Source organism: Scyliorhinus torazame, chromosome 9 (assembly GCF_047496885.1).
Source record: "Scyliorhinus torazame isolate Kashiwa2021f chromosome 9, sScyTor2.1, whole genome shotgun sequence".
Lineage (NCBI taxonomy): Eukaryota > Metazoa > Chordata > Chondrichthyes > Carcharhiniformes > Scyliorhinidae > Scyliorhinus > Scyliorhinus torazame.
In genome coordinates, this window is record NC_092715.1 from 159,224,284 (window position 1) to 159,241,400 (window position 17,117).

At 45.5% G+C, this 17,117-nt stretch overlaps 1 protein-coding gene across 1 annotated transcript in view; it reads left to right on the forward strand.

Moving 5' to 3' along the window:
- Positions 1-17,117, forward strand: part of LOC140430128 (solute carrier family 28 member 3-like) — a 516,849-nt gene that overhangs the window by 247,596 nt on the left and 252,136 nt on the right. Inside the window, exon 8 of the mRNA XM_072517641.1 lies at positions 15,561-15,638. Within this exon, the coding sequence (XP_072373742.1) occupies positions 15,561-15,638 (78 nt within the window). The remainder of the gene's footprint in view (positions 1-15,560; positions 15,639-17,117) is intronic.

Consider the following 17,117-nt stretch of genomic DNA (forward strand, 5'->3'; position numbering starts at 1 on the left):
TATTGCTTACAGGCATATCACCACAACTTTTATCCGATTAACATCACATACTATTTTCTCTTCCCTAACACCCCTAATCATCTTATAGCCTGTCCATTATATAACTGCCAATTTTGTCTCCTGTGCTAACTTGTTTCCATTGTGCACGATTCACCCAAAGAATTTCTGTGTCCGGTTTCGGGTGCGGTTGGCCTCGGGGAGTTTGTCTCCGCTGAGGCTGCACTTAAGAGGGATTTCCTACTGGTGAGTATCAGCTCCTCGCAGACCGGGGCGCAATTTTGGAAGGCTGCCCCGATCTTTTCCACCCCCCTTTCATGGCTCCCCTGCATTTTCGCTCTCCCCCTCCCAACCTTGGGTTGGACCTGTGAGCCCCTCTCCCCTCATTGCCCCCCACCCCCCAATCTACCTGGTAAGGCCCTCCGGTCCCGATCCTTGGCATTGCCAACTTGGCGCCCGGGCATGCTGGCACTGCCAGCGAGGCAGCCGAGCAGTGCCCTGCCAGCTTGGCAGTCCCACCCGGGAACTGGCGGTATCATGGTGGCACTACTGTTACGGGCCAGGGTTTAGAGAACCTCAAACTGTATCATGGAGCTCACCTGACCCACAACCTTTAATAGATTGTGGTTATGGGGAGCACACGGGCCTACCTTACAGGTGTAGTGCAACAGAGAGTTAAAGTACTTTTAAATTAAAACAATGTTTATTTATGAAACCAGTTAACACTTTATAAACCCACAGTAAACATCTTAACAATGTCATGTGAGAGTACTTTTAAGACATGGATGTTTAAGCAATGTACCTTTAAGAAAACAGTGATGTCAGAGGGTGGGTGGGGCTGAGGTCAGGTCAGCCATTTTGCAGCTTAGTTTTGCAGGTTTTTAGTTTCAGTTTAAAAAGCAGTGTGTGTGTCTGTGTGTTTCCAGAGAGCTGCAAGTTTTGAAAAGAGCTGGGTGTGTGTCTGTGTTTTGCAGTGAGCTGGATCTCAACCATGAAAGACTATCTCTGGATCATTTGGGTGATTTAAAGTAAAGCCTTTAACTTGATGTGATTTTGTTTAAAGGTGATAAGTATCTTGGAAGTTTGAAGGAACATTTTAAGGAGTTATTTACTGTTGCAATATTTTCTGAGTTATCTTTGAAGTAAGGGGTGTTAAGAGATCCAATGTTTATTTAAGATGTTAAGTTGAGTTCATGGAATAAACAGTGTTTTGTGTTTAAAAACCCACGTGTCCATAATTGTAATCCCACACCTAGGGAAAAAGCCCCGTGTGCTAGGAAAAGCAACAAATCTATTAAAGGGAGAGGTTGGTTGAACTCCATGATACATTTTGGGGTTCTGAAAACGCCTCGTCCATAACAACAGCTATCAACACCAATAAATTCCCCAAAGAATACAGTACTCTATAAGTAACTCTTAATCGTTCCTTGCAACATCCATAAGAAATAAAACAAAACCTTTTTACAGAAAGACATCAGGTTTAACTTCTCTACAGAAACAGGTATTATTTTTAAATCCTCAAAGGATCAGGAGACAGTCTTTAGATTGCAGAGAGAGAGAGACTAATACACCTTCTTGCTGTGACTGCAGCTATCCAGTTCTGCAAATCGAAACTAAAACACACCCTGTAGCTGCGAGCCCAAAGCGTAAGTAAAAGCGGGCAGACAGCCTAGCTTCACCCACTCTCTGACATCACTGCAGCTATCTAATAAACACCCATTTCTTAAAGGCACTCTCACATGACACTACCAAGGTTCCAGGTGCCAGGGGGAATGCCAGGGTGCCACCCTGCCCTGTCCCCGACCACCCGGGGTTATCCTAGTAAGGGCGAGATCCAGATTGCGACGTTTCGTGAGATTCCGTTGGATCTCGTGAGACGTTTTGAGCACCGCACGTTTTGAGATTCAGTGGCCTCGTTGTGACACCAGATTGAGTACGACGATGTCGTGGAACCCTTCGCATTATCTCCATTGAATCCATTCTATTACTTCGAGTTGATACTTCCAATTCGCCTACTTTGTTGTTGATGCTCTATAGTTTGTTTTATAGGCAATGTAATATGCTGTTTTTTTCATTATTCCTGCTTCACGTTAATGGGTATTTTATTGTTAGGTCCTAGAACCAATCTTGTTCCTGGGTGTTTATGTTGGGGCAAAATTTGATCACCTTATTAACAGGCTCAGAAATTGTGATGAACAATTATCCCACACCTATTCTGCTGCTGGTGGGATGCAAGATTTATGTTGCTTTTTCATTTAAGTAATCATATCATGCGGCCCATGCTTTTAAAAGGCTATATACCTCATCAGGGCGCCCAAGATCACATGAGGCTAGCAGCACTTGCAGACAGCCTGCAGCTCTTTAAGCGGAAGTACATTCTGGTTGCCCTGTATGCTGAAACTGGCTGGGAAGAGTCTCTGACATTACTATGGTGCAGCAGGGGAAGAAAATGGTCCAGTGTTCTCAAATGCTGCACTGCAGGTTGTGGTGCAGGAGATGAGCCACAAGGGATCAGATAGTTATCATGATCAGTATCAGTAGTGTACTTCTGAGGACCTAGATGCATCTCACATGGTCATCTTCATATTCCATATCCCACCAACTAGAGTTCTAGGCTCATCCATTGTTCATAGGATAAAATCATATTCTATGCAGAAGGAGGACATTCAGCCCATTGAGTCTTCACCGACCCTTCAAATGAGCACTCTGCCCATGTCTACTCCATCCACCCTGCCCTATGCCCGCAAACCCATAACCTAACCTGCATGTCCCTGGACACTAAAGAGCAATTTAGCATGACCAATCTAACTAGCCCGCACATCTTTGGACTGTGGGAGGAAACCAGAGCACCCGGAGGAAACCCAAGCAAACACTGGGAGAACGTACAAACTCCACAAAGACAGTGACCCAAGGCCGGAATTAACCTGGGTCCCTGGCGCTATGAAGCAACAGTGCTAATCACTGTGCAACCCTGCCACCCATTGTGGACCTCCTCATCCAAGACAAAGCCTTCGACACAAGTACTCTTGACACCATCCCGCAACAAGCTACCTGCCACCATCTCAGCTCAACCCCGGCTTGTCGTGAGGTCGAAAAAGCCATCCGACACTGAAAAGCAACAAGGCCTCTGGCGCAGATGGAATTCCCCACAGAGATATTAAAATGTGGTGGAGATACACTCTTAACAAGAATCCACAACCTCATCACCCTTGTCTGGAAGGAAGAGCGCATGCCGGATGATCTCAGAGATGCCTTAATTGTGACCATCTTCAAGAAAGGAGACAGGTTCGACTGCAGACATTGTGTTTGGCCTAGGACATGACCCAGAGGAACTCTTGCAGAGATGTCCTAGAGCTGAGATGATAAACCTCCAATCACCACATCCATCTTCCTTTGTGCTATGTATGACTCCAAACAGCAGAGGGTTCCCCCCTTATTCCCATTGACTCCAGTTTTTCTAGGGCTCCTTGATGCCATACTCAGTCAAATGCTGCCTTGATGTCAAAAGGAGTCACTCTCACCTCACTTCTGGCATTCAGCTCTTTTGTCCATGTTTAAACGAAGGCTGTAATAAAGTCAGGGGCTGAGTGACCAATGTAGACCCCAAACTGAATGTCCGTGAACAGGTTATTCCATAGACTGTTCCATAGAATCCCTCCAGTCCAGAAGGAGGCCCATTGAGCAGCATGGACCCACTGAACAAGCACTCCACCCAGTCCCACTCCCCTGCCCTATGGCCACAACCTAACCTGCATATCTTTGGAAACTAAGGGGCAATTTAGCATGGCCAATCCACCTAACTTGCACATCTGTGGCCTGTGGGAGGAAATTGGAGCACCAGGAGGAAACCCACAAAGACACGGGGAGGACATGCAAACTTCACACAGTAACCCAAGGCCGGAATTGAACCCAGGCTAATCACCGTGTCATCGTGTTGCCCCGTGCTGAGTAATGCCGATGGTGATGGTGACGCTTTCCATTGCTTTACTGACGATTGAGAGTAGACTGATGGGATGGTAATGGGCTGGGTTAGATTTGTCCTATTTCTTGTGTACTGGACATACCTGGGCAATTTTCCACTTGTTGGGTAGATGCCAGTGTTGTAGCTATACTGAAGCAGCTTGACTGGGTGCGTGGCAAATTCTGGAGCACATGTCTTCAGTACTATTGCCGGCATTTTGTCAGAGCCATAGCCTTTGCAGTATCCAGTGCTTTCAGCCGTTTCTTGATATCATGTAGAGTGAGTTGAATTGGCTGAAGACTGACATCTGTGCTGCTGGGGACCTCTGGAGGAGGCCAAGATGGACTTTCCCCCTTGGCACTTTGGGCTGAAGATTATTGCGAATGCTTCAGCCTTATCTTGTGCACTGATATTCTGGGCTTCTCCATCATTGAGGAGAGGGATATTTATGGAGCCTCCTCCTCCTCCATTGAGTTTAATAGTCCATCACCACTCACAGCTGGATGTGGTTTGGAATCCATCCTGTCCAGCATGGCAGTGGTAGCCAGCTCCATGAGAATACTTGTGGACCTAACAATGATGCAATGGTTGATGGATAAGCTTCCATTGCAGTCAAGCAGAAACGACACAGCATTTAGGTGCTGCAGTGCAAGCCCAGTTGGAAGCCATGCAGACTCAGCTTGCTGGCACACAAGCACAGACTGCTGTAATGGAAACTCATAGCTGGGGATATTAAACGGGCTTGCAGGATCTCAAAGCAATGCAACAATCTATCCTCCAACATTACTAGGATTAATAAAGTGCCAACCCATGGAAGTATTGGTGGATCAAAAACCTGTTGTCTTTTTTCAGATTGACAGGCTTTGGCCTCCAACCACTACCAGTGTGCTTTCTATATTCAGTCAGTCAGCCAGACTGTTGCTGTTTGCATGAAGTTGATTCAATCCGAAGCCAGATGTTCTTGGGCCAGATCTTCTTGAGATCATCCTGCAAGGTCACCTGCATTCTCATCCAATGAAAGTCAGCAACCTTCTAACAACCAGGTTTCAACTGCTTGGGTAGCTATGCATCGGAGAACTAGGTAACACAAAGGCTCACGTAAGGCTGATTAGTTGACATCTATATGACATTTTTGATGGCTTATGATTTAATTTATAAAGTTGATTTGGAATATTTGTTTTATGGGGCTTTTATTTTAGCATTATGGCTGAGTGGGTGCTGTGATTGTCAGTAACAGGAAAGATAAAGTCTGGGGCTTTTACTGAATGGAGAATTTTTTTTTAACTGGCACCAGAGTTAGAGGAATCAATTATGGTGAGCTTGACTAGAAAGGGGATATGTTATGTTGCCTTATGCTTCTTTTCCTTTTCTTCTTACTATTCCTCTTCCACCGTACCCTGATCACAATAGCTGTGTCATCTTGATGACGAGATTATGTGATATTCTGTAGAATACAACAATTCTGACACAAACTCTGGTGAGCATAGCAGGGTTCTTCCACAGATAGCAGAAGCATTTAAGCACCCCTGTGGTCTGCCAAATCAAATTTTGTGTGGCAGTATGGCTTTTGTTATAAACATGCTGCTGATGTGTGCTTGGAATGTGCACCAGAGTAATCAGTGAAGCATCAGATAGCACTTGTTATCCAGGTAGCACAGTGGTTTGCACTATTGCTTCACATATAGGTTCTCCAGTGCATCTTCGGGATACTCCCCAGTTACACTGCCCTGGCGCTCAGAAATTATGGTCCAATCTCCAACATATTTCTCTACTATAGCCTCTTCGAGCATCTCAAAATAGTTAGTGGTGCTTCCTCATCACAGTGCTGTGATTCCAACATGAATAGAAAATGCACCAGGTGAGTGACCCAAGGCTAAGGTATTCTAGCTTTGTTTATTGATCTTGTAAAAATCTCAAATTGTGATGCTTTGCTGATGCCTTCCAATATTAATCCAGATGTGGCGATGCCGGCGTTGGACTGGGGTGAGCACAGTGAGAAGCCTTACAACACCAGGTTAAAGTCCAACAGGTTTATTTCAAATCTCTAGCTTTAGGAGCACAGCTCCTTCCTCAGGTGAATGAAGGAGCATATAGGGTTCCAGAAACATATATATAGACAAAGTCAAAGATGCAAGACGATACTTTGAATGCGAGTCTTTGCAGGTAATTAAGTCTTTACAGCTCCAGACAGAGCAACTGAAGAGAGGGATAATCACAGGTTAAAGAGGTGTGAATTGTCTAAAGCCAGAACAGTTGGCAGGATTTTGCAAGCCCAGGCCAGATGCTGGGGGGTGAATGTAGTGCAACATGAATCCAAGGTCCCGGTTGAGGCCATACTCATGTGTGCGGAACTTGGCTATAAGTTTCTGCTCAGCGATTCTGCGTTGTCGCGCGTCCTGAAGGCCGTCTTGGAGAACGCTTAGCCTCAGATCAGAGGCTGAATTCCCTTGACTGCAGAAGTGTTCCCCGACTGGAAGGGAACATTCCTGCCTGGCAATTGTCGTGCGATGCCCGTTCATCCATTGTCGCAGCGTCTGCATGGTCTCGCCAATGTACCACGCTTCGGGACATCCTTTCCTGCAGCGTATGAGGTAAACAATGTTGGCCGAGTCGCATGAGTATGTACCACGTACCCGGTGGGTGGTGTTCTCACGTGTAATGGTGGTACCCATGTCGATGATCTGGCACTTCTTGCAGAGATTGCCATGGCTGGGTTGTGTGGTGTTGTGGAATGGATGGAATTCCTTTCGATGCCAATGTCTTGTGGTGAATAAAACAATGATTCCATACAATGTCCTGACCTCCTTAATCCTTCTAACAACTCCACTGTTTTCTGTTCATAGAATCATAGAATTTACAGTGCAGAAGGAGGCCATTCGGGTCTGCAACTGCCCTTGGAAAGAGCACCCTACTTAAGTCCACACCTCCACCCTATCCCCGTAACCCAGTAACCCCACCTAACATTTTTGGACACTAAGGGCAATTTAGCATGGCCACTCCACCTAACCTGCAACCGTGGGAGGAAACCAGAGCACCCGGAGGAAACTCACGCCGACACGGGCCGAACGTGCAGACTCCGCATCGTGATCCAAGTCGGAAATCGAACCTGGGATCCTGGAGCTGTGAAGCAACAGTGCTAACCACGGTGCTACCGTGCCACCCAGCTGACTTATATTGGCTGATTTATATTGGCTTCCAGTCCCAAACAGCTAAAATTTTAATTTCTCATCCTCTAGTTTAAATCACATCAGGGAGTGGCCTCTCCTTATCCCTGAAAGTTACAACAAAAACTCCCCAAAGTTTGTTTCTCTGTATTGCCTTGTACATTTTCGCTGACCATGTATTAGCTGTTTCGGCTGCATTCTCTACATCTACATAGTCAGGGGCACAGATAGGAGATTTTGTGGGAGCGAGAGAGACTCACGTTTGGTATGTTGCCTCCCAGGTGCAAGGGTACGTGATGTCTCTGATCGTGTTTTCCGGGTCCTTAAGGGGGAGGGGGGGCAGCCCCAAGTCGTGGTCCACATTGGCACTAACGACATAGGTAGGAAAGGGGACAAGGATGTCAGGCAGGCTTTCAGGGAGCTAGGATGGAAGCTCAGAACGAGAACAAACAGAGTTGTTATCTCTGGGTTGTTGCCCGTGCCACGTGATAATGAGATGAGGAATAGGGAGAGAGAGCAATTAAACACGTGGCTACAGGGATGGTGCAGGCGGGAGGGATTCAGATCTCTGGATAACTGGGGCTCTTTCTGGGGAAGGTGGGACCTCTACAGACAGGATGGTCTACATCTGAACCTGATGGGCACAAATATCCTGGGGGGGAGATTTGTTAGTGCTCTTTGGGGGGGTTTAAACTAATGCAGCAGGGGCATGGGAACCTGGATTGTAGTTTTAGGGTACGGGAGATTGAGAGTATAGAGGTCAGGAGCACAGATTTGACATTGCAGGAGGGGGCCAGTGTGGTTTGAAGTGTGTCTACTTCAATGCCAGGAGTATACGAAATAAGGTAGGGGAACGGGCAGCATGGGTTGGTACCTGGGACTTCGATGTCGTGGCCATTTCGGAGACATGGATAGAGCAGGGACAGGAATGGTTGTTGCAGGTTCCGGGGTTTAGGTGTTTTAGTAAGCTCAGAGAAGGAGGCAAAAGAGCGGGAGGTGTGGCGCTGCTAGTCAAGAACAGTATTACGGTGGCGGAGAGGATGCTAGATGGGGACTCTTCTTCCGAGGTAGTATGGGCTGAGGTTAGAAACAGGAAAGGAGAGGTCACCCTGTTGGGAGTTTTCTATAGGCCTCCTAATAGTTCTAGGGATGTAGAGGAAAGGATGGCGAAGATGATTCTGGATAAGAGCGAAAGTAACAGTGTAGTTATTATGGGAGACTTTAACTTTCCAAATATTGACTGGAAAAGATATAGTTCGAGTACATTAGATGGGTCGTTTTTTGTACAATGTGTGCAGGTGGGTTTCCTGACACAATATGTTGACAGGCCAACAAGAGGCGAGGCCACATTGGATTTGGTTTTGGGTAATGAACCAGGCCAGGTGTTAGATTTGGAGGTAGGTGAGCACTTTGGGGACAGTGACTACAATTCGGTGACATTTACGTTAGTGATGGAAAGGGATAAGTATACCCCGCAGGGCAAGAGTTATAGCTGGGGGAAGGGCAATTATGATGCCATTAGACATAACTTGGGAGGGGTAGGTTGGGGAAGTAGGCTGCAAGTGTTGGGCACACTGGATATGTGGAGCTTGTTCAAGGAACAGCTACTGCGTGTTCTTGATAAGTACGTACTGGTCAGGCAGGGAGGAAGGCGTCGAGCGAGGGAACCGTGGTTTACCAAAGAAGTGGAATCTCTTGGGAAGAGGAAGAAGGAGGCCTATAAGAACATAATAACATAAGAACTAGGAGCAGGAGTAGGCCACCTGGCCCCTCGGGCCTGCTCCACCATTCAATGAGATCATGGCTGATCTTTTGTGGACTCAGCTCCACTTTCCGGCCCGAACACCATAACCCTTAATCCCTTTATTCTTCAAAAAACTATCTATCTTTATCTTAAAAACATTGAATGAAGGAGCCTCTACTGCTTCACTGGGCAAGGAATTCCATAGATTCACAACCCTTTGGGTGAAGAAGTTCCTCCTAAACTCAGTCCTAAATCTACTTCCCCTTATTTTGAGGCTATGCCCCCTAGTTCTGCTTTCACCCACCAGTGGAAACAGCCTGCCCGCATCTATCCTATCTATTCCCTTCATAATCTTATATGTTTCTATAAGATCCCCCCCTCATCCTTCTAAATTCCAACGAGTACAGTCCCAGTCTACTCAACCTCTCCTCGTAATCCAACCCCTTCAGCTCTGGGATTAACCTAGTGAATCTCCTCTGCACACCCTCCAGTGCCAGTACGTCCTTTCTCAAGTAAGGAGACCAAAACTGAACACAATACTCCAGGTGTGGCCTCAGCAACACCTTATACAATTGCAGCAGAACCTCCCTAGTCTTAAACTCCATCCCTCTAGCAATGAAGGACAAAATTCCATTTGCCTTCTTAATCACCTGTTGCACCTGAAAACCAACTTTTTGCGACTCATGCACTAGCACACCCAGGTCTCTCTGCACAGCAGCATGTTTTAATATTTTATCATTTAAATAATAATCCCTTTTGCTGTTATTCCTACCAACATGGATAACCTCACATTTGTCAACATTGTAGTCCATCTGCCAGACCCTAGCCCATTCACTTAGCCTATCCAAATCCCTCTGCAGACTTCCAGTATCCTCTGCACTTTTTGCTTTACCACTTATCTTAGTGTCGTCTGCAAACTTGGACACATTGCCCTTGGTCCCCAACTCCAAATCATCTATGTAAATTGTGAACAGTTGTGGGCCCAACACTGATCCCTGAGGGACACCACTAGCTACTGATTGCCAACCAGAGAAACACCCATTAATCCCCACTCTTTGCTTTCTATTAATTAACCAATCCTCTATCCATGCTACTACTTTCCCCTTAATGCCATGCATCTTTATCTTATGCAACAACCTTTTATGTGGCACCTTGTCAAAGGCTTTCTGGAAATCCAGATATACCACATCCATTGGCTCCCCGTTATCTACCGCACTGTTAATGTCCTCAAAAAATTCCACTAAATTAGTTAGGCACGACCAGCCCTTTATGAACGCATGCTGCGTCTGCCCAATGGGACAATTTCCATCCAGATGCCTCGCTATTTCTTCCTTGATGATAGATTCCAGCATCTTCCCTACTACCGAAGTTAAGCTCATTGGCCTATAATTACCCGCTTTCTGCCTACCTCCTTTTTTAAACAGTGGTGTCACGTTTGCTAATTTCCAATCCGCCGGGACCACCCCAGAGTCTAGCGAATTTTGGTAAATTATCACTAGTGCATTTGCAATTTCCCTAGCCATCTCTTTTAGCACTCTGGGATGCATTCCATCAGGTCCAGGAGACTTGTCTACCTTTAGCCCCATTAGCTTGCCCATCACTACCTCCTTGGTGATAACAATCCTCTCAAGGTCCTCACCTGTCATAGCCTCATTTCCATCAGTCACTGGCATGTTATTTGTGTCTTCCACTGTGAAGACCGACCCAAAAAACCTGTTCAGTTCCTCAGCCATTTCCTCATCTCCCATTATTAAATCTCCCTTCTCATCCTCTAAAGGACCAATATTTACCTTTGCCACTCTTTTTTGTTTTATGTATTTGTAGAAACTTTTACTATCTGTTTTTATATTCTGAGCAAGTTTACACTCATATTCTATCTTACTCTTCTTTATAGCTTTTTTAGTAGCTTTCTGTTGCCCCCTAAAGATTTCCCAGTCCTCTAGTCTCCCACTGATCTTTGCTACTTTGTATGTTTTTTCCTTCAATTTGATACTCTCCCTTATTTCCTTAGATATCCATGGTCGATTTTCCTTCTTTTTACCGTCCTTCCTTTTTGTTGGTATAAACCTTTGCTGAGCACTGTGAAAAATCACTTGGAAGGTTCTCCACTGTTCCTCAACTGTTTCACTATAAAGTCTTTGCTCCCAGTCTACCTTAGCTAGTTCTTCTCTCATCCCATTGTAATCTCCTTTGTTTAAGCACAAAACACTGGTGCTTGATTTGACCTTCTCACCCTCCATCTGTATTTTAAATTCCACCATATTGTGATGGCTCCTTCCGAGAGGATCCCTAACTATGAGATCCTGAATCAATCCTGTCTGATTACACAGGACCAGATCTAGGACCGCTTGTTCCCTCGTAGGTTCCATTACATACTGTTCTAGGAAACTATCGCGGATACATTCTATAAACTCCTCGTCAAGGCTGCCTTGACTGATCTGGTTAAACCAATCGACATGTAGATTAAAATCCCCCATGATAACTGCTGTACCATTTCTACATGCATCTGTTATTTCTTTGTTTATTGCCTGCCCCACCATAATGTTACTATTTGGTGGCCTATAGATTACTCCTATCATTGACTTTTTCGCCTTACTATTCCTGATTTCCACCCAAATGGATTCAACCTGATCCTCCATAGCACCGATGTCATCCCTTACTGTTGCCTGGATGTCATCCTTAAATAACAGAGCTACACCACCTCCCTTACCATCCACTCTGTCCTTCCGAAAAGTTTGATACCCTCGGATATTTAACTCCCAGTCGTGACCATCCTTTAACCATGTTTCAGTAATGGCCACTAAATCATAGTCATTCACGATGATTTGCGCCATCAACTCATTTACCTTATTCCGAATACTACGAGCATTCAGGTAAAGTACACTTATGTTGGCTTTTTTACCTCTGTTCTGAATCTTAACACCTCGATCAGTAACCTCTCCTAAGTTATATTTCCTCTTAACCTTTCTCCTCATTTTCCTTGTCGTTGAACCCATATCTTCATGTAACAACCTGCCGCGTCGCTTACCATTAATGTTTTCACTTCCCGTTTTATTTCTTTTAGTATTCCTGGTCCTATTCATTGAGCTCCCCTCAGTCACTGTACCTTGTACTGTCGCCCTTTTTGATTTTTGACTATGGCTTCTCTGCCTTACACTTTCCCCCTTACTGTCTTTTATTTCTGTCCCTGTTTTACTACCTTCCAACTTCCTGCATCGGTTCCCATCCCCCTGCCACATTAGTTTAAACTCTCCCCAACAGCTCTAGCAAACACCCCCCCCCTAGGATATCGGTTCCAGTCCTGCCCAGGTGCAGACCGTCCGGTTTGTACTGGTCCCACCTCCCAGAACCGGTTCCAATGTCCCAGGAATTTGAATCCCTCCCTCTTGCACCATCTCTCGAGCCATGCATTCATCCTCTCTATCCTGATATTCCTACTCTGACTAGCTCGTGGCACTGGTAGCAATCCTGAGATTACTACCTTTGAGGTCCTACTTTTTAGTTTAACTCCTAGCTCCCTAAAGTCAGCTTGTAGGACCTCGTCCCGTTTTTTACATATATCGTTGGTGCCTATGTGCACCATGACAGCTGGCTGTTCACCCTCCCCCCCAGAATGTCCTGCAGCCGCTCCGAGACATCCTTAACCCTTGCACCAGGGAGGCAACATACCATCCTGGAGTCTCGATTGCGTCCGCAGAACCGCCTGTCTATTCCCCTTACAATTGAATCCCCTATCACTATAGCCCTGCCATTCTTCTTCCTGCCCAGCTGCGCAACAGAGCCAGCCACGGTGCCATGAACCTGGCTGCTGCTGCCTTCCCCTGGTGAGCCATCTCCCTCAACAGTATCCAAAGCGGTATATCTGTTTTGCAGGGAGATGTCCGCAGAGGACACCTGCACTGCCTTCCTACTCTTGCTCTGTCTTTTGGTCACCCATTTACTATCTCCCTTAGTACCTTTCACCTGCAGTGTGACCAACTCGCTAAACGTGCTATCCATGACATCCTCAGCATCGCCGATGCTCCAAAGTGAGTCCATCCGCAGCTCCAGAGCCGTCAAGCGGTCTAACAGGAGCTGCAACTGGACACACTTCTTGCACGTGAAGAAGCCAGGGACAGTGGACGTGACCCTGAGCTCCCACATCGCACACGAGGAGCATGACACGGGTCTGAGATCTCCTGCCATGTCTTAAACCTTTGGTTAACTTCAACAACTACAATTTCAACAAAAAAAACCCAGAAAAAATAAATAACTATACCAATGAAAAGAAACAGAAAAACAGAAACACTACTTGCCAGTCACTTACCAGGGATAAAAAGCATCTCCTCCCCACCCAGCTTCGAATTCCAACCTAGATTCAAATTCCCAAACTCACTCTTTGCTCTCTCACTCTGGCTGTCTTCTCTCTGGCTCACTGGGAGAACTCACTGTGAAGATGAGGTGTGAAGTTTCAGTTGGGGCGCTTGATAGTTACAAGGTAGCGAGGAAGGATCTAAAGAGAGAGCTAAGACGAGCAAGGAGGGGACATGAGAAGTATTTGGCAGGTAGGATCAAGGAAAACCCAAAAGCTTTCTATAGGTATGTCAGGAATAAAAGAATGACTAGGGTAAGAGTAGGGCCAGTCAAGGACAGGGATGGGAAGTTGTGTGTGGAGTCTGAAGAGATAGGCGAGATACTAAATGAATATTTTTCGTCAGTATTCACTCAGGAAAAAGAGAATGTTGTGGAGGAGAATGCTGAGACCCAGGCTATTATAATAGATGGCATTGAGGTACGTAGGGAAGAGGTGTTGGCAATTCTGGACAGGTTGGAAATAGATAAGTCCCCGGGGCCTGATGGGATTTATCCTAGGATTCCCTGGGAAGCCAGGGAAGAGATTGCTGAGCCTTTGGATTTTATGTCATTATTGGCTACAGGAATAGTGCCAGAGGACTGGAGGATAGCAAATGTGGTTCCTTTGTTCAAGAAGGGGAGTAGAGACAACCCTGGCAACTATAGACCGGTGAGCCTCACGTCTGTTGTGGGTAAAGTCTTGGAGGGGATTATAAGAGACAAGATTTATAATCATCTAGATAGGAATAATATGATTAGGGATAGTCAGCATGGCTTTGTGAAGGGTAGGTCATGCCTCACAAACCTTATCGAGTTCTTTGAGAAGGTGACTGAACAGGTAGACGAGGGCAGAGCAGTTGATGTGGTGTTTATGAATTTCAGTAAAGCGTTTGATAAGGTTCCCCACGGTAGGCTATTGCAGAAAATACGGAGGCTGGGGATTGAGGATGATTTAGCGATGTGGATCAGAAATTGGCTAGCTGAAAGAAGACAGAGGGTGGTGGTTGATGGGAAATGTTCAGAATGGAGTTCTGTTACAAGTGGCGTACCACAAGGATCTGTTCTGGGGCCGTTGCTGTTTGTCATTTTTATCAATGACCTAGAGGAGGGCGCAGAAGGATGGGTGAGTAAATTTGCAGACGACACTAAAGTCGGTGGTGTTGTCGACAGTGCGGAAGGCTATTGCAGGTTACAGAGGGACATAGATAAGCTGCAGAGCTGGGCTGAGAGGTGGCAAATGGAGTTTAATGTAGAGAAGTGTGAGGTGATTCACTTTGGAAGGAATAACAGGAATGCGGAATATTTGGCTAATGGTAAAATTCTTGGAAGTGTGGATGAGCAGAGGGATCTCGGTGTCCATGTACATAGGTCCCTGAAAGTTGCCACCCAGGTTGATAGGGTTGTGAAGAAGGCCTATGGTGTGTTGGCCTTTATTGGTAGAGGGATTGAGTGCCGGAGTCATGAGGTCATGTTGCAGCTGTACAAAACTCTGATACGGCCGCATTTGGAGTATTGCGTACAGTTCTGGTCACCTCATTATAGGAAGGACGTGGAAGCTTTGGAATGGGTGCAGAGTAGATTTACCAGGATGTTGCCTGGTATGGAGGGAAAATCTTATGAGGAAAGACTGATGGACTTGAGGTTGTTTTCGTTAGAGAGAAGAAGGTGAAGAGGAGACTTAATAGAGGCATACAAAATGATCAGAGGGTTAGATAGGGTGGACAGTGAGAGCCTTCTCCCGCGGATGGAAATGGCTAGCACGAGGGGACATAGCCTTAAACTGAGAGGTAATAGATATAGGACAGAGGTCAGAGGTAGGTTCTTTACTCAAAGAGTGGTGAGGCCGTGGAATGCCCTACCTGCAATAGTCGTGAACTCGCCAACATTGAGGGCATTTAAAAGTTTATTGGCTCAGCATATGGATGATAATGGCATAGTGTAGGTTAGAGGGCTTTTGTTTTTTGACTTCCCATGTCGGTGCAACATCGTGGGCCGAAGGGCCTGTACTGCGCTGTATTGTTCTATGTTCTATCTCTCTCCTTGTCACCTCTCCTTTTTCAGACCTTCCTTAAAACCCATCTCTTTGTTCCTTCTTTGGCTCTTAATCCATTATGTGATCACTTCTGTGAAACAACTTCAATCTGTTTTTACAATCAAGCCACTGTATAATGTAAATTATTGATTTACCATCATATATTTGTAAGCAAATAATGTTTGCCAAACGTTTGTTGTAAATGATGCTGTTCTTTTCAACATTTGTGATACCAATATTAAATATTTAGCTCTTGTATTATTATGAAACTTGTTGATTATTCATATGCTTTTAAACAAACATTTACACAATTTAATTATTTCCTTACAGATTTTTTTGAATTACACGGATGCTGGTTCAAGATTTATATTTGGTGAAGCATACACAAACCACTTTTTTGCTTTTAAGGTCAGTTTAACATGTGCTTTTCACTTTGGAATTGTTGCTAACTTTTGGTTGGCTCTTGAATCGTAATTTGCTCTGATTGTTTAACCTTTGCTCTAGAGTCGCCAGGTGGTACCTTTATGATACCGCCACGAGGTTCAAGTTCAAGTAATGATCAATAACTCAACACACCAATTAATAAGATTCAAATCAAAACACATTTATTATACACAGTAAATCACTACTCATGCATAAACTCTACTTTCTAAGCTATTCCTATCACTAAAAGGCCTATACGTAGCTTTGGACTGGCCCACCAGGTCAGGGGAACAAATGGCCTTTTGTTCAGGTCCTGAGTCTGCAGGATTCAAAAGCTGGTATGGACTGGTAGCTAGGAGCGCCTATCTCATAGCGAGCGTTGACTTGAGACTTACTTGGTTGGAGGCAGCGAGGCAGGTCACTGTCAAGGGTTGGTTCAAGTTGCTGAGTGACCCTGCCAAAGAAGAACGATTTGAACTTGGGGGCTTTACTTTATAGTCCCCAGGGGCTACCCGCCCTTCGGGGCAGACCCCGCACTTGGTTCCAAGTGATTGGACTGCGTTCTGATCACTTGGATCGATTTCTCCAATACTGGAGTTGTTCCCTGATCGTTGGGCGATCCCTAAATGTCCGTTGGCCTTCCTTTGTCTTGGCTCCTGCTGGCGCCGAGGAGTCTGGCTTGGCTTTATTCACCTTAACTGTTGCCATTGTGCCCTGGAATCGCTCATTACCATGCAGATGGCTGCTGTATTACTATGCAGATGGCTGCTGGTTTCAGCGCTGTCTGGTTCCTTACAGGTTTCAATACACATGATTTCTATATTTGCTAGTCTTTGCCTGTGTTGGCTGAATTTCCCTTCAGCCTTTGCGGTTCTCCATTTTAAGTCGGGAAGTGGCCAACTTCGGTGGCCACACACCCTCCTTGTGATCCTAACGTGAAGCGTGAAGCATCATATAACTGCGTTGTCTTCATTCCCTGACCCGGCGAGCACTCTTCTATGGCCTCTACACTGACCATAACTATGCAAGAAAAATTTTAACTAACAATTTCTAAGTGGCGCTATGTCAAAACAGGGACATGCATTACAAAATAAAAAAATGGTACCTCTAACTATCCTCAATAAACTACACTCACTCAAACATTCAGTCATATTAACTTCCTAAACAATACAAAATAATAGCAGCATTTACATTTTCCCTGGTTTGGCAGCCAGACACAGGGTTGTAGAATCTTTCCACACAGGGTTGTACAATCTTTCCATTTCTTTATTTACAGAAGAACGCAAACGAATGTCCTTTATTATAGATCGAGGGGTTCGGGGTCCTGGGGATAACTGAACATAGGGGATCTTATTCTGTATACCGGGGTGCGAACGCGATAGGCTCTCCTTCTCCATTTTGCCATGCGGATAGTCTGCACGATGCTGTAGAGTATCGCCAACACTAATAGGGATTCGACTATGT